The sequence below is a fragment of the Pyrgilauda ruficollis genome, unplaced genomic scaffold (genome assembly GCF_017590135.1).
Source record: "Pyrgilauda ruficollis isolate IOZ18807 unplaced genomic scaffold, ASM1759013v1 scaffold54, whole genome shotgun sequence".
Classification (NCBI taxonomy): Eukaryota; Metazoa; Chordata; class Aves; order Passeriformes; family Passeridae; genus Pyrgilauda; species Pyrgilauda ruficollis.
The window spans coordinates 1,571,419-1,596,455 of record NW_024527044.1 but is presented as its reverse complement, the minus strand read 5'-3'; the positions used below and the strand labels follow the sequence as shown (position 1 = coordinate 1,596,455).

The window sequence follows — 25,037 nt, the reverse complement described above, 5'->3', positions numbered from 1 at the left end:
TGGGCTGATGGTTGGACCGCATGATTCAGCCTTGTGATTCTATAATTGTAACCTTCAAACACGCTGAAGGATAAGCTTGCACTTTGCTACCCCTTTCTCTGCCGTTTTTCAAGCACCAGTTCATTTTGCTCTTTAAAAACGACCTATTCCTTTTCTCCTTTGCCAGAATTCCCAAAGAAACTGTGACCTGTGAGAGAGTGAATGACAGGCAGAAGGAAACCCCCAAGCCGCGCGTCCCGGGATGACCTCCCCTCTCGCTCCTGCCATTCCCAAGCGGGTGACTGGCGCCTGACGCCGGGTGAGCAGGACTGGGTAGGAAAGGCCGGGTAGGAAGGGCTGGGTGGGAAAGCCGGTCTCCTCCCTCAGGGGGGTCGCAGCCGCCGCCCTCACGGCGCGGGCGGCGGGGGGCGGGTCGGGCCCGCCCCGCCCTCAGCGCGCCCCGCGGCCCCGGCGGAAGGAGCGGCCCGGCCCCTCCTCGCCGGCTGCTTCCGCCCGGTGTCGGCAGAGACAGCGCCGGCCGCCGCCGTGCTGCGAGCCGGGGAGCCTGCCAGCGGGGAAGGTAAGTGCCGCAGCGGCCCTGCCCTGCCCTCCCCTGCCTCCTCTGCCTCCCCTGTGCCGGGTCCGAGAGCCCGCGGACCATCACCCCCCGCCGCCGTGCGGGGCTGACCCGCAGCCTCGCCCGGCAGGGAGGTGCCGCCAGCCCGGCTGTGTCGGGTGTCAGGTCTGTAACAGAGCCGTTGCAACGAATAACGCAGGTGATCTCTAGGCGTGCGCTTGGGGATGGACTGACACATCCCATGCAGAAAGAAGCGCTTCGTGCGTGCTCCCTTGACTTGTTTTGTCATGGAGGAGACTTAATGAAACGAGTCCTAAGTGGTATCTTCTTTTCCAGAAAATAACTGAGGTGATGCTATTCGTGGTGTTTTTTCTGTGTGTTAGCGCTTGTTCCTGTGAAGCATCTCTCGGAGCTGAGTGATGCTTGTTATCTTGGTGGTGTGTTACAAAACAAGAAACGTGGGAAAAGTCTATGACCTGGAGGGCCTATAAATAGTAAAAGAGGAAAATAAGATTACAGATTCTTAAAAGCTAGAGGTGAGATGAGATTTTTTTTTAAGTGGAAAGAGGCGTATTTTAGTAGAGGAGGTGCTGGTTTGGAAAAGCAGGGAGTCCTGCAGGCTCACACCCTCTTTCGGGAATCTGCTGGCTGTCAGGTTTGCTGTCAGTGCTGGTCCCAGGGCATCGTCACTGTCAGCACCCACCTTCACGCCTGTGTTCACTACACAGGAGAAGAGGTGCCTGTGCCAGACAGAATGAGCAGCAGGTTCAGGAAACAAGTAAATGCTGGAATGGAAATGTGCAGTGAAAGAAATTAGGACAATGATGAAGGGCTATTTGAGGCATGACAGTTGTTGAGAGCTTTCTTAGTGGTAAGTTTTTTGTTGCATTGCAAAAATGAAGAATCAGCTTATTTTCTTGCAACTTAACTATAATAATAAAGACTTGAATGATGCAGACTCTTATTTTTTTAGGTGTTGTATACTCCTGGCCCTCTGGGACCTTATGGTATCCAGTTAAGGCCTGAGAGTCCATCTGCATGGGCCTGTGACAGAATCTGGATATGAATCTGTATTCTGTGTGCCTCAGAGACTAGAAGCCTTCAGTTACTAATTGTGATTGCTGCAGCTTCCTATTTTTCTTGTTACACTTGTTTATGATGTCAGTGAGGGAAGTGGTCACACATTTACAGTCCTGGGTAAGTGACAACACTAAGACTTTATACTTTCCATCATGGAATTACTACAAGGTTTATATCAAAGCAGTCAAAGCTTGTATGATTCTTCTTTACCTAGTCCCACTCTGTGAGTATCCACTCTACTTGCAATAAAGTGCAGTCCAGGAACTTGCTGGAATAGATGTGCTGAGGTCTTAAAGAGCCACTGTGGATTTCTCCATCAGCTCATCCTTGCCTTTGACCAATAGGTAGCTCTAGTTTTCCAAACATTCAGCCTCAAGTAGTTCTGTGGGTCAAAAGTCCACTAGCTCACTGACATCTCTTGGTTTTTGACGCACTTCCTGCTACTTCTACATAGATTATCTGTTTCGTTTGATTCACAAGGACAATTACAATAAATTGTGTATGTGTAATGGTAAAACAAAATTTCCAATATGACTGGCCAAGCCAAAGAACTTGCAAGTAAATTTGACAAAATATACCCTACAGCTTCCTAATTGTACTGTTTTCGGTGCTGGTTTTTGTTTGTTTTTAATGGATAACTTTGATTTCTTTTAAATGAAACTTTTTTTTTCCCATTCTTTTCGTTTGTTATAATGAGGGCACCTTGTCTGGAAAAAGGGGTGGTCCCGATTTTGAGTGATGTCTAGGTTATTTTTATTGAGTATTAGAATCAGAATTTCAAGGTTTCAGCTTTAGAGCATACTGTGTATGCATTTGTACAGAAAACGTGTTTACAGGATATGAAGGACAGGTAATTTTCACTTACTTAATTCAGGCATGCTCTTAATAGCAATGTGACTGTGTTTTTTCTGCTCCTGACAAACTGCTGCATAGACACTGAATTCCCAGTGAAATGTTTGACAACACTGGATTCCAGCTTACATGTTGATTGATGACATTTAGATGTCTTGTGAGGCTTGTAAACAGGTTATACTGGGGGAAGTAAATTATTCTGGTAAAAGAATAGTTATAATAGGAAAAAAAAAGGTGTAATATGAAATGTCTGAGCTTAAAGAACAATTAGGCATGAAACAAATTGAAGTTTTCACACTGAATACAAGCCTGACGACACAGTCACTGGTGAAATGAATGAGAACTGCTTGTTTAGCTCACTGGGGTTGCACAGCCACCTCATGTAGTGTGACAGCACCTTGTTACCATGTGTTAGGTAATTCTGATGTGCCAGAACAATGTCTAACCAGCGATGCTACAACTTCAGGTTTGGCAGGGTTTATTTCATCATTATCCTTGTTTCTTTCTTCAGTATTTTTGCTTCCTCCTGCTGCTACCATGCTGTTCACTTGGTTCTTTCCTTTTTCCATCTCTTCTCTAGCTTCTGTTTATATCCTGTTCCCGTTGTCCTTTGTTTAGACTAATTCTTTATTCAAATCTTTAGTTTAAAGAAAACAACAAAAACAAATTTGTGAGACAAATTTTTGCAGAGTCTGAAGTTTGGAATGAGTATCAGGTGAGTATCAGGTTCTTACTTCTTATTTGAAGCTGTGATGAGCACAGGCTTTGTTCCTGTAAGTATTCAGTCATGAGTTATCAGGATTTAGCGGTTATCTTGATGGGAGGAGCTGAGCCCTTGTGCAAAATGCTGTAATAGAGTAACTTCAGGGGTTACTGGTGTGATGAGGAGCAAGCTGCAGTTTTCCCAGCATGGTGAACTGTCTTTGGATCCTCTTGTGACGAGAACTGTAGGTCTGTGTGTCAGAGCACTGGCATGTGTCAGCCTTCCTGCAGCACTGGTTCTGGAGAAACTTTTTGGCTTCTGCACCGCTGCGTCCACCTGGCTGTTCAATTCCCTGTCCTGCCCTCCTGATGAGCAGAACCACTGCTTCTTACTGGGAAGGTCTCAGACTCCAGGCCTCACATCAGTAGTACAGACAATTGTATTGCTGTAGTGACTCGGAAAGGGATCTAATGCTGCTGTTATTCAAGTCTCCTGATCATTGCTTCTCCTGTTTGACTTCTATGTCCTTTGCACAGAGCTCTGTACAGTTTGTTTTCATGTCTCTGCTTGCAGTGCCTTCCTAACCTGTTTAGGTGAGTGGATGAGTATCAGAATGTACAGCTGCAGGAAACATGAGGAGGTGGTAAGCAGCAGGCACAGGTTGAGAGGTTACTGGAGAATGTAGCTGTGACTAGTAAGTTGGTCTACTATGAGTTGATGGGATTTTGACTAATTCTTTTTTGTCCTTATTAGAAAGCAAGAAACCAGCAGCAGCTGGAGAGCTAAACTGAAGGTGAGATAAACACTTGATGTGAGAACATACGCAAGTTGAAATAATAAAATTAGAAGAAAAAAGTGTTTAGAATTTGGAGCATATTTGGGGTTAAAGGAGAATAACTAACGTGGAAATATGGAAGAAACAAAGAAATAAGGGATAGTTCTTTGGGGAGATTTATGCTGAACAGCATAGGAAAGGATGGGGGAACCCAGATCAAGGGCAGTGTGATGCTAAATGTACTTGTGGACTTTTTTTTTTTTTAATTTGATATCTGCTTCTTGCTAGTATTCATTATGGTCTTTGAACTTTGCATTACTTGACTGGACAAAAGAAAGAATAGTGCTCTCTGTGAAGTGGTGAATCTTATTCTGACAGGAGGTGGAAAAGGAGTCATTGAACGTAAGGTGAAAGAGATTAGCTTTTTTCTGCTTTTGCCTGTTATTATTGCTGCTGAAAGATGGACATTTCTTCAAATGCTTAACTTCTGGGAGCTGTGGTTTAAGTGAATATGTAGGTTGCTGTTACTTTAAATTGTTGCAATTTAATGTTTCATTGAATGTTGGGCACATTACCTGTATTACTTAAACATCTGTCCAACAGAAATGTGGGGCCTGTACTTCTTTTGATGTAGGAGAAAAAATATTAGTGTAGAACATATGGTTGAAGAGCCAAATAGTTTTTTAACTTTTTTTTTTAATTTTGAAAAGTTTTCATTTTACCTAGGGATAGTAGGAACCACATGGTAAAGAAGCATCACCTTTGTTTAGTGAGCAATGGTTTTCTCCCAAACTCTCAGACCACAAGCAGGCTTATTTGCATGTGTATGTTTCCTCTCTCTCAATGCTATTTACAGCGTCTTCTTGTCCATGTGTCCTTGATAACCTGTTCTTCACTCTTTTTTTTCTTTTTTTTTTAGCATATTTTGATATTTCTCTCTCTCCTTTGAAGCAATACCCTGTGAAAGGCCATGTCTTCTTCCCCATAATTCACATAACTGTTCACTTTTGAACATGCTTTGGTTTGTGTGGTGATTTGTGCTGAAGTTTAGAGACCAGGGATGTTTCTTCTCTCTGTATCCAAACATAAGCATGATGGGTTCTTGTTCATGAAGTGTAACATTCCCACCTCTAACTTCAGCAGAGTTTTGACCCTGTCTGTAATCATGGTGTTACATTTCAGTTTTGCCTGCTGCCTCCCAAAATACTGACGTTCAACATAATTGTAATAAACAAGTTACTGTATTTGTGACAATTTTTTCATGCTATCCATTCCAATGTGATTTATTCTCCCTTTGACTTTCTAATGCAATGGGCAGCTGGGAAAGTTTATTTACAAGATACTCTTGACATGAGTCTCCTGTGTCTTTGAAATTTGTTGATCAGAAGAGACCTGGCATAGTTTTGTTTTTTCCCTGGAAACCTTTCTTACCATGTAGGCATTGTACTTCAGCAGCAGCTTTTTATGGTTTTTTACGTAGATACTCTATTTGACTGAGGTTTTGCTAACATTGCAGTTTAGTCTCAGAATATAAAGTATGTTTATTATACCTACATGCTATTCATGCCTGCTACCTTCTGTTTATTCCCCTGTGAGATTTCAGTCTTAAAAGCCCCATTTTTGTCTGGATCCAGTACTTTAATGCAGTATTTGGCGGGAAAGCAATCTTTGAAAGTTACTTTATTTCACCAGTAAATTTCAGTAGTGTGCACCAATGAACAGCTTTTTCTTCCTTTGAGACGAAAAGGTTTCCCAAAATCTCACTTTCTGTTCTGGAAAATGCTTCATATTACACCAAATGAAGCCATCCTATTTGCTTTCATGCAAGTGAAACTATCATTACTTCCTTGAGTAGATTTGTTTCTTTAAGCAACAGCTTTCTTGCTCATTTCATTTTAGGTCATGGACAGTCTTAGCTTTATCATCAGACCTGCATATTGATGGGAAATTGGGAATTTGCTAGGAGAATAGCTACCACTTTCTTGTAATCTGTGAGATTCCCAACCTTAATTATGCTTATGAAGTTACTTTAAGAAAAAACAAACTAAAACAAAAAACTTGTACTCATTTGGGGTCATTTTCATATTGGTAACTCTCGGAAGTTCACAAACAGTTCGCTTTTGAAAAAGTGAAAGTTACCATCTTGTGATTAAATAGAATGGCAGGACATGATATGTAGTACCTCTTCCAGTGTGTCCTGAAATGTGTTTGATAAAACATACTCTATTTTTAGAAAGTCACGTCTTTATTCTTTTGGATACACTTGTTTTGTCTGGTATTGTGTGAAGCCTCAGGGACCCTCGGCCACACCAGGGTAACTTCTCAGGGTTTCCTCTACGCTCGCTCTCGCTCCAGTGCTCTGTGTTTCTAACCAAGTGTTAAACTGCGACGGCAAATGGAGGAGCTTTGATCTAGCTAGTAACAAAGGACGTGGACTCTGCTCTCGGAGCCCTGGGCAAGCATAACTGGGGTTTTGTGACGTTTGTTAAGCTGGAGGTCTGTGATTGCCAGAGGAGAAAGAGGCAAGCATCAAATTTAGAGTGTTGTTGCCAGAGCTGTAGTGAAACGTGTTTGCTTGCTGACTGTTAAGTGCTGTAGACCACCCGTGGATGCTTTCAGAGGTGTGTCTGCTTTCATAAAGGTTCCTAAGAGTGCCTGATCCCCATGGATTTGCTTTTTCACCTTCTTGAGAGTAGCGAGGAAGTCAAGGCCAAGAGTACTGTAGTAGTTCCATTATGATAATTAAAATAAGCTTTTTTTTTTTTTTTTGTAAAGTCATTAGTACATGCTGAACTTTTCAAAGCTAAAACACGCAGTGACATATAAAGATTGGTTAAAAGTTGTGATGGGCCTTCTTAATCTATTTCCCCAGGGTTTTGATCATCTTATCTGTTGAATAATTTTGTGCCAGACCAATGTATCATTGTGGGATCTGAAAATGTTTTCTGATTTCTTGATTCCCTAAGTCCAAAACTCTTTCAAATTATTCATTTCAGAACAAAGTACCTTTTTGGAATAAGGTTGATGGGGAATCCATCTGTTCCTGATTTGAGTCCTCAAATGGATCTTTCCAAGCTAACAATTTTTTGATTTGTGAGTCCTTTCCTGCTTTGATGAATAGCTGTCTCAATAATTGCTTTTATAATGAATGTATGGCAGTGACATGTACACCCTGTCTGGTACAGACTGGATTCCCAGAAGCTATTTTCCCTGCAGCTCTAACACCGGGACTGTGCACACTTTCTTAGTCGTAGCTACAAGATTATTAATGGTAATATCGTGTTACAAGGTCTTGCAGGTAGATCAGTTCTTAAAACTGGGTTTCTCCCTCCTTAGTTCTTTGCACAGTCTCCCATCTGTTGTCTCTGAACCAGGTTCAGACTTGAGAAGTGGTACCAGTTTTCATTTTGCACTTCAGCTTTTTATCATTACAACCCTAAACATGAGTAAGCTGTACCCCATTCCACGTGTGTCACTGATATTTTTATACAGTCATCAGCGAAATTCTCCCAGCAGTTTTACTCCTTGAGGGAGTGGCATGCGGGAATGACACAGGAACAAAACAAATTGAAGGCATTGTATTGCTAGTTCATCAAGTGATCACTAAAAACAAGGCTTCCTTTCCTAGAGGAAAGCAGTGTTATTTTGTATAACTACGTTGCTTCAATTGATGTATCTGTAGTGTTAATTTTTTAGCTCTGTTCATTTTTACAAATAATGCCTAACAGTTTTTATTTACTAATTCAGAGCTAGTGTGAAAGGGTCTTGTATATGACTTTGACAGAGAATTGTGCTGGAAAGTACAATGAGGAAATGTTTCATTTTTATGTGCTACTGGCTGCTGCTGCTTTTCTTACACAGAATTGGTCAAGATTTGTGACTGATGTGACAACAGCTTGCAAAGTCTTTGGCCTGTGTTTATTCTTTTCCCTGAGAAAATCTGGCATCCACTGTTTGTTGTTTGTCCAGATAAATCTTTGATGAGATCTGGGCATCGTGTGTTGTGTCGTACCTCATCTCTCACATCATGAAATCCCCACTTCCCTTGTTTCTCTTTGCAGTTCTCTTACCAGGTCGCTCTGTCCGTTTCTAGTTCCTAGCTATGAGCATGTAGGTTCCAGTGTGCAGATCAAAGAGCTTACGTCAGGTCTGGATGGTTCTCCTGTGGGAATAATGTAGAAATTGTGACAGCCTTAGTGTAGAAGGCAGCTGAAGGAATCTTGCTATTTTTCCAGTTATTCTTTTACATTCTAGTGTTGAATTCAGTCACATAAAATCACCTATTAGGGCAGGGTTTCTTTTTCATTTAACCTGGTACAGCTAATCAATAGAATGCATCTACTTTAGTTTCCTATATTTTTGGGGGACTGTCTAGTTTAGATTCCTTTTCTCTGACCTAAATGCTTAGTTATTGTCATGGGCTGTGTTCATGAAATGCTGCATTTACTAAGGTACTAGAAAACTTGTTTGAGATCCTTGCTGTACCCCTTGCTTTATTTTTTTCCTGCTGTTTTAGGGCTATAAGAATTGTAAACTGTTGATTTGTGGAAAACTCTGAAGAAAACTTAGTCCATCTTTCTGTTGAGATCAAAATTACTGTTTTGTCCAGCTGAGTTTTAAAAACCTCCAAGAGACATTCTGCTGCCTTGCTAGTGATCATCCATTGCCTTCTTAGCAACTGGTTTTTTATGATGCCTTGGAGTGTCAAGACGCAACTTGAGGCTGTTGCCTCATTTTACCATTTTCCATTGCAAAGAAAGGTTTGGCTATGCTACTTTTGCAGGTCTCCTTCAAATAGCTCTAGGTTGCTATTTGATTACAGCATGGGAGAGTGAAAAAGCACAGTTCATAAAGCTTTTCCTCTAGCCTAGTTATTTACTTGACCCTCCCAAGTTTCCTTGTGTTCTTGATGTGGCGGGGTTGAACAGAGCTGGGCTCAGTGTTGGAGGTATGTTTCTGATGAAAATCCTGAGTTTTACAGGCTCCAGTACTGACCCTAGATTACTTGATAGCTGGCAGACAGCAGGCAATTATCTTTTAAGCTTGTTCAGTTACTTTTCAAACTATGCAAATCAGTTTATTCAGCCTGCATTTCCTTGGCCTAGAAAGGAGAATGCAGTGGGAGACAGTGCCAAAATTCTTAATAAGGTAGTGTGCATATTTACATATTTTCTTTCAGTGTGCATTTACCTATTTTCTTTCATTCTTGTGGTCAGGTGTTTTATGATTTAGGGCAGTTGCATTGTTTAGTATGGTTTGCTCATGGCAGACTGTTCTTTTGTTCTGATTAACATCTCTTCCTTTACGTGATCAGAGGAACTTACACAGTAATGCTTGTGTGATTTTTCCTGTGGAGTCAGCTGAGCCAGATCTGCCTATAGTGCCTTGGGTGCTCTTTCTTGCCTTTTCTGCTGGAAAATGGCTATGACTTTAAATATCTTTTCATCCTTAACCATCAAGGCTGCCACTGATTTACAGTGGTTTTTGATAAACTGCATCCTTGCACTTGACACTTTATAGTGTATCTAGTCCAGTCTCATGAATTTACATGCATCCGACTTTGTAGGTTATCCCTAACATGTAGTCCAGGTCCTTTCTCAAAAAGGTCAAAGCAAGTCAGGTTGCTGAAAGCATTGTCCAGGAGATTGTCCTGCCTTTCAGGGCATCTTGCATTATTTGATAGTCCTAATTGTGTGTTGGGGGGAAACCCTTGTTATTGGAATTTCCTTCACTGCAACTTCTGACTATTTTTCCTTGTCCTTTGGACATATGTCACATGCTTCAGCACCCATATCATCTAATTGGCTTTCTCTAGTACATTGATGTCTTGCTTGTCTGAGGAGTCCAAAACTGGGCTCAGTTCTCCAGATGCAGTCTTTCCAATGCCAAGCAGCACAAGATAAAAACATTCTATGATTGAGGGCTATTCCTTGTGCAGCCTTGTATACACTTGAGCTTGATGGTTACAGGGACTCATTACTGACTCATTTTCAGCTTGCAAATAATTTGTGTCTTTTTTGGAAAGCCACTTCCTAGCTTTTGAGCCCCCAGTCTATGTTGCTACATTGGGTTGCTGACCTCTTGGTCCAGGACTTCCTATTTGCCCTTGGCTTTCATGTAGTTCCCACCTTTCCAGCCTGTCAGGGTCCATTTGGATAGCAGCCCTGCCCTCCAGTTGTTTCAGTGTTCCTCCCCCTGGCAATTTGCAGGACCCTTCTGAGAGTGGCTCCTGTCCTGTGTATAGGTGTTCAGTGAAGACATTGGACATTATTGCCCAATACTGATCCTTGAAAGACATCACTGGTACATTAATGCTTGTTTCATGTTCTTGGGTACATCTTTGAACATCTTTTTTTTTTTTGTATATATATAACTTTCTGTGAACTGAGATGGAGTTGACTGGCCTAGAACTCCCTGGACGCTCTAACATGGGCATGGTGGTTGCCTTTTTTTGCAGTTTCCAGACATGTTTTCCAGTCATAGAATTGTCAAGGTTGAAAAAGAGCTCTAAGATCATCAAGTCTGACTGTTAACCTGGCACTTCCATGTTCATCGCTAAACTGTGTCCCCAAGGGCCACATCTACACATTTTTTAACGCTTCCAAGAATTCCACCATTCTCCTGAGTAGCTTTTTCCAATGTCATTGTAACTTACCAGAAAGGATAGAGATTGGCCTCACAGTAGCCTTGGCCATGGACACCTTGGGGTATGTCTCTTATGATTTTGTGGAACCTTGTATGCCAAATCTGCTGCAGTGGTCCTTTCTCCTTTATTTTGGTTCCAACCATTGTCTTATGCAAGTTACCTTTGCCCTTGTGGTTATCATTGCATCTTTCACTACAGTGAAAGATTCAGAATAGGTACACCAACCTGTTCGTCCTGTCTTGTGATTGAATGGTTTATATGCCAGATATCAATGTACTTGCTCTGATTACATTACATGGTGCCAGTCTGAGTTGTGGTAACTCTTTTATTGAACACTCTTTAAGTGTCAATCAAATTTTGTTATTTCCAAGTTATCTTGGAAATAAAATGTCAAGTCCAAGTAATAGTGTAGGATGGAGCAGTTAAAATATGTTATCAGGAAAGAGGCATAAATAATTAGCCCGATGCTTGCAAAGTTCACTTAGCTTTACTATCAGCATTTTACTTTGGGGTCAATTGAACCAAAGATGAAAAGAATTGGTCCTGTGGCAGAGGTAATCTGCTCTCTGTGGATAACTCAGTTTCCAGATACTCCTGTCTGAAAAAATGACTGTGGGTGGCTTCTGGATCAGTAGGGAGACTCCTAAATACATGTGTTGGTTTGCAGGTGCACATGTATGTCTTCATATGTTTTTACTATAGGCTTTGCTAACCAGGAGAGGATTTTTCTAATCTGGAGGTGGCAACCAAGAAACTGATCCCACAATTATTCCCTTAACCAGTTCATGTACTGACACCTAAGGCTTTGTATTCTGTAACAGGAGTTTGTTTTCTGGTACACACCTACGTTAAAGGGTGTGTTAATCTAGAGCTAAAGCCCTGTGAATCGAAACCCATATTTCAATATTCTAACAGAAGTTTTGATACTAGGTAGATGCATCTCTTTGAATCTTGTTACTTTTCTCCGTGATAACTGGAGAAACTCCCACCAGTCAAGTTTGTCCTTCTGTCTTCTCAAAATTCTTGGAGCTGCTGTGGCACAAACTGTGCTCTCTCTGTGGGCTGACAGAGCCAGTAGGAGCCTCATCTCTCAAAACCTCTGCCTGTTAAATCTGTTTGGAAGCTGATAGACCGTCTAGTGATACTTCTAGGGGAAATGCAGGCAATTTGTGCCAAAGATAGATGCCTGTAATAGAAATACCGTTCTTCAAAGCTTTATTCAAGAAGGAGGAAGGAGGTATTTTTGGCTATTACTGATTATATCTTGAAACAGGTCTGAATAGTATTCTGGGAGAATATCCACTATATTTTCACTGTTTTTCTCTTCTGTCCGTTTTTATTACCAAAGGCCATAAAGTTGCAAATTAAAAACCTAACAATAAATAAATAAAAATCCCTCAGACACTACATAGGTCTAATACAAAGAAGCCGTTTGGGATTGTCTCAGACAGGCAGTTTTTCAAATAACCATTTCTTCCCTAGTGTGCAGTGTTCCTTTCAGGTACTGCAACACTGTGTGGTTTTGAAATTAGAAGTTAAGTTAAAGACTGGACCAAAGCCACACAACAGGTCTGTGTGAACCTGAAAATCCTCCCATGCCAGTCCAAGATGTATTGCTAAGTTTTCCGTGCTCATTGCTTAACTTTTGACCTTAATGTTGCAAATACTTCTTTTGAATGAAGAGTTGTCAACGGGATTTCCATTTAGATTTGTTGTGTGAAATCAATTCAGAATGAAAATATGCCACAGATTTTATTGGTTCATGATCAGAAACTTTGTCCAGAACCTGCTTTCCTGGGTAAGAACTAGTTACTTTTGCTTCTTGGATTGTAGACACCTCAGAAAAGGGGTGACAATTTATGTTTACTGTGGTTGTTGATGTAACTGGATTTTTCTGTTGAAACTGTTCTTGGCTTCTTTCAGCTTTAAATAATGAAGAAATACAAGCCGGGATAATGCATTAAAAATGTACCTCTTTATAGTTTGGCAAAATTGACTTTACTCACAGTCACTACAAGTTAGATAATAACATGGCAAACAATGAAGTAGTAAAGGTGTCTGCATAATCATTAAAAGAACTTCTTATTGGGGATGTTTTGGTGAAATGGGCAGATGGGGGTACAAGGTTTCATCCAGAGAATTGTGCTGTAATTGACAGTATTAAAGAACACTTCTCCCTTCCCTCCAGGAGTGTTTTCATTTTGTACTATATTCTGTTTTTTTCAAGGTGGTACTTGTTAGTTCAAAACAAAACATTTTCTATCTTTTCTGCATTGGTTGTTCTTTACCTTAAACCTTTCAAAACCCCAGATTAAAACTGGGGAAAATAAGGAAATGTTGTTTTGTCAAGTGTACTTTTCTAATGTTGTCAAGTGTCATTACTTAAAATTTCAGTCAGATCTGTTCCTTTTAAGTTGTGTAGCACTGAGAATTTTTCAGTGACTATTAGTGAGGGTAGTGCCCCCCACTTAATAGTGCAGCAGACCTTGTAGATCTTTCAGGCTTTAGTTTACATGCCTGAAATTTCACAGCCTGATTAGGAAATAGAAGTTTTGTCCTTGTACTCAAAAATGAATAGTCCTTTTTCACTAAGTAAAAATAGTTGAAAGGCCTAATGTTATTTTTAACTATGCTTTTGATGGTTAAAGGTCATGGTGTTATGCTGCAATATCCATTTTTATTACGAGGCACACAGAACGATTCCACAGAATCTTTTCAGTGGACAGTATGAACAAGAAATGTTAAATTATTTGCCTTTAAGGTAGAATAGAGCTTATTGTCTAGTTCATCATTGTGTATTTCTGTGACAGAAACTGAAAGATGCTTTCTCTCATATAGTAGCAACATGTATCACCTTCTGCAGCCCCTTCAAACAGCAAATACTGAACTGGGCCTCAGATTACTGGATGTGTCAGCTGTTGGGGGAGGGATGGTTTGGCTGGGATTTTTGCAGTTGTTCTGGGGGAAGGCATAACAGCAAAGAGACAACTCTGTAAGTATTGACCTGTTATAACAGTATCTTATTCTGCTCAACAGCAAACATGAGGTCGGGATCAGAAGAGCCAGTCCCCTTACATGAAGAATTTATCTACTGTTGTGGAGCTGCTACCCATGTCTTAAAGTGTGGGCCCTGGAAAGACCTCTCAAAAGATGAAAGTAAAAATCTACCCAGGCTCTTGTTCATGATTATCCCTGGTAAGGGTCTTCTTTTTTTTGTTTAAGTCTAGAAGCTTGTTGATTGAAAAGAGTTTCATTTTCAAAATTCTCACTACCTGAGTGGTAGATTTTGGCTTGTGCACATGGCCAAAAACTCAGTAATATTGCAGTGGTGAAATTTCTTTGTCACATTCGATTGCTACTGCTACCTTTATTTTTAACAGTGCCAGAAGGCAGCACATTCTTAGAAATTAGAATGTCTTACTCATTTTCTGCATGGTGGTGGTTTACTGAGAGCATTGTGGGTTTTTGTTTGTTTTCATTGCTCTTATTCTATTTATCTCTTGCACCTTTAAGTGTTACTGCAATGTCAGCTGTGTGCCAATTGTTTTTTAATAGTAAAAGTTTTTTGACTTAGATTTTTACACATGAATTTTTATGCTGACCCTCTTGAACTCAGTGAGTATTGTACAGCTCTTCATTATATTTAAATGGCTGTCTTAAAATGAGAGCTCTAAACTTGCATTTGGCATATGTTAAAATTAATGGAGAAGTCCGCCAATGAACTGTACCTGCTAATGAACTGTAGGAGTTCTGTCTTTAGCAAAAGTAGAGCTTGAACCCACTCAAGTACAGATACTGTGACTCTTTCACCACTTTACAGTTTGCAGATATCTAATGCTTTCTGTTGTTTATTTGGATGTACTGGATACTGTTGTTACTTCTCCCAGAATGAGTGGTGCAAATAATGACTTTTCTGAGTATCCACAACTTTGGTTCACTGTTAGTGTACCTAGTGGCTGTTTATGGGACTGTGTGTATCTTAGTCTTTACTTAATGGTGAAAGAGAACACAGGTGCCATTTTTCAGGGTTTTTTTTTTTTCAATGTTTTGGAAGGTCCATGGAATATTTTATGTTAGTTCCCTTGGGCAAAATGGTTTTATGCCTTTGCCTCTAGGAGCTGAATAGTAACTTTTTAAGGCAGTGACAGTGAAGTTTAAATTATTTTCTTAACTGCAAAGAAGCCTTCTATGAATTTATCTTGGTCCTTCTTTTGTGGGCAATAACCTTTTAAACCAAATACACTATGCAGTATCTCTTTAGTACCTCTCTGGAGGTACAAGCCTGATTTCATGCTTTTCAGCTGCTGCTTTCTCTCAGTAAAGGCATTTTTGGAAGGTTTAATTAAACAGCTCAGTTTCGTTTCTTTTTCCTGCAAGTTCTGGAGCTTTCACCTGTCTTGAGACTGATACCTTCTGTTTGGGGTAATAGTAGAGGCTGTAAGAAAGATAAATCTGTAAAGCTAGATTATATCAGTAGAAAGATATGTAGGGGAAGAGCACAAAAATCAAACATTAGCATCCAAGTCATGGTACCTCTACAAGGCATGTAAGTTATTCTGTTAAAAATGTACCAAGTCACATACATTGCATGGTCTCCATATTCATCATAGGAAACTTTTAATGCAAGAAAATGTAGTGGCAGGGCTACATGGAGCTGATTTCCTGCAGAACAGTTTTGTGAAGACTCCTTAATAGCATCTTAACAAGATAGATGTTCAGAAATAGACATCAGTGAAGTATTCCGGGTGCTTCTGTCATGGTCTTCAGGCTTTTGCAAGCCGCTGATTTATGGTTTTGCTCTTATTTCAGAATTATGTTGGTAATAAGCTGGAAGTTCTCTCACTGTGAAAACAATTTAAAACCTCAGCAGCCCCTATAATGCTCTCTTCACTTGAGGTGCCCAAATTCAGTAGTGAATTAAGTTACCCAAGCTTCTTGCTGTGGCTGGCAGGGAGCTTAGTGGGACCTGGCATAACAAAGTGCAGTTTTGCTTCTCATAAAACAAATGGTGGGTTTTTTTGCTATTGTTGCCTGCCTCATTTTTAGCCTTCAAGGGAAGGTTATCAGTGCAAAAAAACCACAGCCTTAGGAGAGATCTGGACATTTGGGTCATATGGCAACGTGTTCATGTACCTAAAAATCAGGATTAGATAGCATTCCCCTTGTGCTTTTGTAACTTCCCGAGTATGAAATGTGGAGCCCTTCTGGAGCCCAGCAATTTTCACATTTGAAAGGCATGTATCCATGGTTGGGATTATTTATGGAATGAGGGAAAGAGGGGCAAAAGGACAGCTTGGTACACAAGTCAAGAAAAGCAATATTCAGACAAGGGCAGCTCTCACTTTAAAAAAGAGAGCATGCACAGCCAAGTGTTGAATGATCTGAACTGAAGGTGGTTAGTCCTGCTGCATTTGTTACTGTGTTCTGTGTATTAAACTGCTCTGGTACATACTTTTCCAGTCCTAATGAAATTCAGGCATATGATTTTGTTAACATGTAGTCAAACCAAACAGAGTTGTGGGTATTGAGAAAGATGACAAAATTCTCAGTTTCTGCTGGAATTGAATTGTTGCAGGAGATTTGAGAATAAATCCTGTATAGTTATTTTTGTTTTGTGTTTTAATCAGGTTACTTCAGAACAGAGGGGATTCCTCTCAGGTCCAACTTAGCTTTCTCTCTCTCCCCACTTTTTTAAAAAAATAACTCCAAAACATTCTTCTACTCTGAAATCAATTACTTAAAATAAAGCAGGATTCTGCCTCCTGAGAACTGATAGCTCACTGTGCTTGAAGCAGTTAAAAAACAGAACATACAGCAGGGTTTAATCTCATTTAACCGCAACAAGCTAATGTTTTTTTTGTTAGTGGCAGTGAGTGAACTTATCATTTTAATAAAGCTTTACTGTATTAATTGAAATGTTTAATGCACAAGTGTTGTTTTATAGCGTTTCTTCTTGTGTCCACAAAACCTCTGAATAGGAGTAATAATGTGTTTACTAAAGTATTTACTGTGTAGAAGGTCCAATTTTTCTTCAGTCTAGAATATATGCAAATACTTGTTTGACTTTCTTAATATGAATTCTTTTCTGTTAAAATCAATGAGATTTACTCATGAGAATGACGTTAAGTGTGTACAGATGGAGGATCAGGTACATGATTTTCTGTATATGTAGATGTCATGAAAAGGACAGGAATTACTGTTTTTCCTCTTGTGTCCTAAAGGACTGTTTTCACTTTTACAGTGTTTGTTTAGTGTAAAATTAGCAGTGAAATACAAAATCTGCTACAGCAATATTTAACATGTCTTGTGTTCATTGAAAACCATAATCCACAAAGTGTAATGGAATTTTGTTTCTGTTTTAATTGTATCTATTTGTGTCTGTGTATTTATGAAACATTTATTATTGTAAATAAATACTCTACAAATTTTAAAACCGCTGTGTTGTTTAGCTCATGACATTTTGCTTTTCATCAAAGTTTTTCTTGCATTTCATTGCAGGGATACATTAGAATACCTTTGTTTCAGGCTTCCTAATTTGTGTTAATATTGCTGTAAAAAAGGCAATTTTGCAATTTGCAATCTTGTATTTGGGAAGCATATATAATGCCAACTTTTTTTTTTTTTTTTGGTAGTAAATCATGTTACACAAGTTTCATTCATTAATATACAGAAATAATTTCAGAATCTGGTTCTCTGGCCTGCATTCGGGTACTCCCTATGCTTTGCCAAGTTTCTTGATCTGCCTGTTTGCAGCTGAATCACTGCTGGGTTTTTGGATCATGTCACTGGTTTACCAACTCATGCTGTCACTTGTGATGTTTAAGGGCTGTGAGAACTTAAACACACATTTTTTTTAAGTATAAAGATATTTCTTCTGAAGTAATTCTCTTGAGTCAAGAATTGCTTATGCACAACAGAAATTGCATATTTGGATACTCATCTCCTAGGAGCAGTTGCATGTACTCTCATCAACAACACTGCTTCACTTGAAGACTGCTGAACTGTTTTTCAGCAGTGAAAGCAGTGCAAACAATTTGTCTGGATTATGACAAGTCTTTAGTATACTCTCTCCTGAGATGAGAGTTCCTGTTAGTTTTAAAATCTTTATGTTGGCATTTTTAACTGTAACATAGAGACTCTAAAAACTTTCCGTACGTTATCTGGCTGTGTCTTCACCTGCTGTATTACTTAACAGTCATCACCCTCAACACTTGCATAAGGAAAGTTATAATAAGAATCACTATGTTATAATACTTATCAATAAAACTAATTGTGTAGCCATGAAGCTTAGTTTCTTTGTATTTTGTTTCTTTGGCTCCCACCAAACCAGCTTTTTGAAAGTTATTAATTTTTCACTCTGCTCAGCAGTTACTGGAATGAATGAATTGTTCTTCCAGGGGTTCTGCTGTCTGGTCACTGAGACCAAGGGGTAAAAGAATCTGTTTCCTCATTCAGCAAACTGTGTAAAGCATGTTTTATTCTCTTCAGTTGGGTTTTAGAATGGGCATTGATTTATACAAAATTTATATGACTGAATGCCCTTGTTGGTACAAAGTCTTCCTGTTATAACTTGAATTACACATAGTAAGGACTCTCAGTATCAGCAGATAAGCTTGCAGTGTGTAGCTTCTGGCAACCTTAGCCAGGATATAATCTGGAATCCTGTATGGAATCTTGGCACCTCATGTGGATGGGTCAGACTGTTTATGTGAAGCAAAATCTGATTTTGGAGTCAAGACCATGGAGTTACTTGGGGAAGGTACTTTATCTCCTCAGACACTACTTTCCAAGTCAGCAGCCAGGGTCTCCTCCCCCCGCACATAGCAGTGTTTACGATTTGCCTTTGAAATGCAGCTGGAGGAAAGGGAATGTTGCTGGCAATAGACAGACATATTAGGAGTAAAATAGATTTTTTTACGTGCTGGGCAAAGGGAGTTCTGAGTTCTGGATCATGTATGTTTTGTGCCTAAATGCCCTGACTGAGCTCCAGCAGCAATTCTGTGAGCAAAGTTGAGAACCTGTTCTGTCTGAACACATTAGGCAGTTTTTTTTCCTCTTTCTAGTTTTGTGGTTGGTTGTTCTTACTTGTTTTGTTTTGGTTTTTTTTTTGAAAGAATTGTACCAGAGCATCATCCAGGAAAAAAGTCTGTCCTCATGTGTTCTCTCCAGTTTTGTCACTATCAGCAGTATTATGAGAGCTCTTATGAAGTTCATTTTGCTTGCTTGGTTGGTTTGTTTGTTTGCTTTTTCTTGGTGGTTTGTTGGTTTTGTTTTGGTTTTTTTTTTTTTGGGGAGGGGGGGCGGAAGGTCATCAAACTGAGTCCATGACGTGACACCTGGTTCAGGGACTCTGAGGCCAAATTTCATCCAGCCTGATTAAACAGCCAATTCAGATGCTGAAGGAAGGAGCATAAATTTCTGGGTAGTTTGTAGAACCAGCAGGTAGTGATGGCCCTGCCATGAGCATTTCTGCCTACTAGGGGGTTATGTGGCTTCCCTGAGATGTGAAATCTCCAGCTGTGGAGGTAATAAAAACTTGACTATGTGTGCAGCCTGCTCTGACTCTGCATGAGCAGGGAGGAGCTGGGCTCAGAGATCTTAGACGGTCCCTTCCAAATTCAGTGATCCTGCCGTGTGACCCCTGAACTGGCCATCCAGGCTCCTTGTCCATGTGTGGGTTCTGGTCTTGGTTGATATTGGGATACTTTCAAAAGGTAGTAAAGTCTATGCATAATCTTGGATAAATAGATGATAAGAATTAGTCATCCTTTCAAAAGCTGTATTTTGCCTTCATAGCTGTACTGAACAGTGAAAACCTTAACAATGTAATTAGGTTTGTTAAGTGTTGGGAACCAAATAGAATTAAAAATTGGTAAGGAATGAAGCATGCTACTTAAATACAGTATAAGCAGAGTATGCCAGAAGAGGGAGCTGTTCTAAAGATTAGAAAAAAAAAAATAGGATGTTTTGGCAAAGTTATTGCTATAATAGCCAGATATACCATACTGTAGGCTTCAGGGTCTCCTCTGAATGCACAGGTAAGCCTTTACTGATTCTCTACTGTATTCTTATAGAAAAAAAATTAGTAGTTTTATAAGAGCATGTCACACTGATGTGACATAACCAGTTATGTTAGTTGTTGAGGGTCATACAAATGCCTTTTATTTGCGTTAGGAGGAGTGAGGTAAAGCAAGTTAAATTAGAGCAGAAAGTGTAAGATTGGGAGTGCTGGGACTTTTGTTCCCACCCATTGGGTTCCTTCTCAGTATATGGCCAGTCATCCTCACAAACTGTGTCCCAAAGCACGAAAAAAATCTTCATCCATATTTACAGTACTTGTAATTATACAATAACCTAAGCTTCTAAGCTATCATTCACTTACAATCAGCTAACACCAAGTAAATAAATTAACAGAAAGCACAGCTGCATAGAGTGAGACAACAAATACTTCCTCTCTAGAATGTTTAAATCATTGACCAGCTCTATGGGCAGCTCCACTCTTACTGTGAAAAATTCTTGTGCCAGGGCAGGTATCACCCTCAGCAATAAATACAGCAATAAATACTCAAAGGACATTAAGGAAAAGAAGTCATCACATAAAAGTACTTCATGTCTTTTTTAAAGGAATCATTCATTTAACTTTGGATTTTGGGTGTTGAATTAAGTTATGCTTCTACATGTAAAGAGAATTTTTAGGTGAAATTCTGAAAGTGTAACTACACTAGTATTTACGTTGAAAAAAGCTCCAGAGGTCCCCTGTTCATACACTAACACTTTCTTAATCCTGTATCACATATTTCTGGTGACCTAAAGCTGAGGTTGTTTCTTATGTGGATGTTTTCTATCATATTAACATTGTGCTTTATGTGTTTATCTTCACCTCCCCCTACTAGTGTAAGGTACAAGGTTTCATGAGTCCTATTGCCTTTCCTCATTTTGATCATACCATCCCAAAGATAGTGCTTCTGTTGTCCATCCTCAGCTGAAACAATGGAGCAGAGAAAAAGGAAATTTTAGGTTTCAAAAGTGAAGATGTTGTTATTTAACACATCTGGTCCAGGGAATCAACTTAAAAATCTTGTTTGATTGGAGTCTTGGCTCTCTTGACAAGGCACGTGGGGAGTTATGGAGCTCAGGATGGCATCCAATCCAGCTGGCACACTTGAGTCACATGTGGCTGATCAGCAGGAACCAAAAGAAGTCTGAATTTTGCATCTGATTTGTGTCCTTATTATATGCTGTTCATATCCAAACAGCTGAGCAGAATTCCTTCTGTGTGTGCACAGATACTCTGTTTAGGAACAATTTCTCTTTTACATTTTATCTTAGCAGCAGCATTCATCCATTCTGTGATATTTGCAGTGCTTCAAATTAAATTTAGTTCTGCAGATACTATACTTGACTGGATGATTTACTAGAAAACATTGTTCCTTGCTGTGTGGAGAGGATGGCTGTGAATCTGCAGTGCTTTCCTCCAGAGAGGAGGAGAAATCCTGTGCTCTTTTATCGTGGCCTCGCCTGCAGTGTAGGGATTGGAGCAACCACTTGATCTTTGAATGTATTGTTTACCTGCTGGGCTGCTCATTGCACTGCTCAGAGAAAACTACCTGGTGTTCCTAAAATTTTCAAGAGTGTCTTTCCCTGTATTCCACCTCTCTGTATTATGATCTTATGTGATCAGCATACCATAATCAGTTTTCCTGGGAAGTCTCTACCATTACCTGCTTTTATTAGCAGGTAACACTTAAGTAATTGAACTTCTCTTTAGATGTGGGTGGCTGTTGAAGTGATGGGCCATTCATGTAGCTCTTGCCTTCACATAGTTGTTAGAACCTTGAAGTTAGGTGTACAGCAGATGTTCCGGAGTGTAAAGTAGTGTGGAAGTTAGAAACTGTTCGTAGAGTGTTCATTAAGACTCACCAGACAATGGAAATCCAAGAGATAAGTGCTTGGAGCACTTAAAAAACTTCCTAAGGCAATTATTTTGCAATTCAAAATGTTTGTCAACAATACTGGCATAAGGTATTCCTTTTCCCACCATGCTGTGCCATTCCACCCCTCAGTTATGCCAGAACAATACTTTGAGAGATCGTGCTGTGAATTAAATAAATACATGCATTTATTTCTGGGGTCTTTTTACAGCTGGAACAGTTCCCTGTTTGGGTTCACAGCAGGGCCCCCACAGAGTTGTGCCAGTGTAATTCAGGGGCTGGTGAGCCGTGGTAGGAGGGTGGGAATGATAGTCGGGGGGAAGGTGGGAGTTCCTTCAGCTGGAATTGTCACAGAACTTCTGTTATTAAATTATGGTGTCAGTCCCCAGCACTCAGCACATACATGAGTTCACGTGCTCTGTCTGAGACTTTGGCAGGAGCTGGTGCTCCACCAGCCTCTCCAGGTGGTAGTGATTCTCTGAGAATGCCTCTCCCTTGAGGCTTCTGCTTTTGTTTCCACTGCAGCTCCAGCTGGAGCTGCCAACTCCTTACATTTGACCCTGAGTTCTCAGATTCTGATGTCAAGAATTTGTATTTCACATTGTGATGAACTTTTTTTTTTCTGAGTAAAAAAATTGGCTTTCCTACTCTCTAGTAACTGGTATATGGGATGCAAAAGTCATCACTGAGAACAGACTACACTGTAGAGTTAAAAGTTTGTGCAGCATAACAATCCAGGTAGAAGTACATAGAGTAAAACAAAATGTTTTTCCCTTTCCCTATGACTAGTCTTCTTATCAACAGGTAAGGAAGTAAAAGCACATTTTATTTCAGTGAGACATAAACACTGCAAAACAGTTTTTATTCTTATGCTTGTATGAGGTGTGTGTCATTATATTTTGTGTATTTGCACTTTCCACAGGAGCAAAGGCATACACAAACTAAGAAACAACCCAACCCACCTAATATTTCCAAAGCTACTCCTCCCAACTTTTCTAGCCATGTCTTTATTTCTAATGCAAATATTCATGACTTAATTACAAGATCAGCCTGGTTTCCACAGGTGTCATGCATGTAAGGTACTGTAAGCTGGAGTTGTTTGTGCGAATTAATATTTTACTAGCCACTGATTATTTGGTTTGTTTCTTGTTTATAAAATGTGAATAAGTATCAAATGACCCTCCCCTTTACTTACTGACATAAACAGTTTGACTTCCTGAAGATATTATTTGTAGCAGATAATACTAATTTGTCTGTACCTATTTGATTTCTGTTTTCAATCGACACAAAACTTTGAATATATTAGTGAATTTTCCCCAGGCTTTTTCTGAGATGTAGTGGATGCCAAAGGATAGCAAAATAAAAGCTTGGCTAGAAGACATGCCTGCTGGTAGAGTACCCCCTGAAGGAAAGGTGTGTGTTCTATCCCACATTATATATTAAAAAATTCAGTTCTTAGGACACTGTTCTTCATTATTTTTGCTGCTTATGGACTACTTGTTTGTGACTAATATTTTAAAATATGCTGACAGTTGAGCTTTGTTTACTGGGTCAGCCCACGAGCTTCCATTGTCTTTAGAACAGAAAAAAACATAGTCTTTCATTAAAAATAAAAACTTCCTCATGCAGAGAGGAGCCTGTATGTCAGATCTAGGCTTGAAATATGCCATTTTTGTTGAATTTCCCAGTGCTCCAGAAGTACCTCTGATGGGGGCTTGGCACAGTTGAGCTTGTTAAGTTTGAGAAGGCAGAGTAATGACAGGATGGTTGAACATCCAGCTGTGTTTGACAGTATTTCCTCCACTAAATCTGGGTGGCAGATGGGACTTACTGAAGTGACTTACTGAAATTTCTCAATCCACAGTCTTCTTTTGGTGTCCTCTCCCTACTAATGAGGCGTTTTCAGCATGGATCCTTCCTGCCTGGCTGCGTGAGCAGCATCAGGGGAGGAAGTGATCCCTCTCCTGCAGCATGCAGTGGCTTGAGTTGGCCAGAGTTACAGAAAAGTTGTGTTCTAGGGTATTTTGCTTGATTTGAAAATTTTTAAAAGGATCTGTTTCTCTTCATGGGATGTCTGAGGCAGGAGGGAAGAAGAAACTGCTTAGTGAAGGACCTACCTAAGAAGGAAATCCAGTGTTTCCATGTGCATCATGTACAAACAAAGCATTTAAAATGTTTAAAGCTACAGCAGCAGTGTATAATGTACTTCCTTTCTGGGAGCTGATACCAGAAATGCCTGAGCTACTATGAATTGGCCTTGATATTGAACATTTTGACTTAGTTGTATCTGAAAAGAATGAAAAAATCGTCTTTCAGATTCTAGTTAACTCATGGTCTTATTTCTGTCTTATAGTAACTCTTATGGATCACTGAATCTATAATAGAAATAAATATGACCCATTATGTTCAATATCTGGATTATGGAAAACAGTATGACCAGCAATTCAGTTAGTCATAACTCTTGCTCTTGTTTTCCTGTTACAGGCATGACAGAATTTTGTTCATTGTCCTGATTCCCATTTTTGAGAACAAGCCTTGATTATCCTTGTTGGATTAAAAAACTCTCACAGGAATAAGTAAATACATAGTGATACATAAATACTGCCTTCCATCTTTAAGTTTTAGATATTTTATATCCATTATCATAGCCTTCTCTTAGGAGGCAGAAACTCTTGGCAATAGAAGTTGAATGGGTGAATAAATGTGATTGGGGAGTGACTTGTGTTTTGTGTTTTCCTGAAAACAGTGTTTCAGTTGAAGTCTTCTTGGAGCATCTACTTAGGACCAGTATTAATACCCCAACTACAAGGCCTTTTTCCTCTGTCAGAAATACAGTGGTGTCAATGCAAAGAGTCTGTCCTTAAGCATGTGAGTTGGTAAATCTTGGTTTATCCATGTTTAGAACAGTCTGTTCTTTTATCTTACATTTCTGAACACTCAAGGCAGATGCAAATGCAAAATTAGTTCACTAAATCATCTTAGATTGTTGGTTTCAAATATGACATTCTTGAACTTTCAATACACAAAAATTGCAGAAACACATTTTCAGTCTGTTTTTCTGAAATTAACTGTCTTGGTGTTCTCTGTTGCCATTTGTTTCCTGTCTGTTACTACCTTGATTAAAAAAAAACAAGCAATAGCCGAACCTAATAACACCAAAGCACCCAAACCTGTGCATTTTCTTTTTTTTTTTAATTCTTACCAGTGGTACAACATAGGAAAATCTGATACAGGTTTGAAAATATTCTTTCTGGTGCCTTTTGAGTGTGTTGTTTCCTTTCTCCTTGTATATTGTTCAAAAGTGATCAAATTTTCGGAACTGTGTATCTGCACAAAACAAATAATTTGTGGTTATCTTGGGTTTGAATTCTTTTTTTTCCCATCTTTGTCTTTTTCCTGCTGCTGTTGTCTCATCAGAGCTGTGTTATTCAGATGTTTCGTAGGCTTTCTTGTGAACCCATTTGACATCAAGTCTCGTGTTCCTCTTCACGCAC

General features: G+C 39.6%; 1 protein-coding gene across 2 annotated transcripts in view; it reads left to right on the top strand.

Annotated features, from left to right (window-relative positions):
• The first annotated feature begins 479 nt into the window (after positions 1 to 479).
• The window catches only part of LDAH (lipid droplet associated hydrolase), a 109,747-nt gene continuing 85,189 nt past the window's right edge, over positions 480 to 25,037 (top strand). For both annotated transcript variants that reach the window (XM_041480973.1, XM_041480972.1), the window contains exons 1-2: positions 480 to 559; positions 13,649 to 13,807. In XM_041480973.1, the coding sequence (XP_041336907.1) occupies positions 13,654 to 13,807 (154 nt within the window). In that variant the 5' untranslated portion in view covers positions 480 to 559; positions 13,649 to 13,653. The remainder of the gene's footprint in view (positions 560 to 13,648; positions 13,808 to 25,037) is intronic.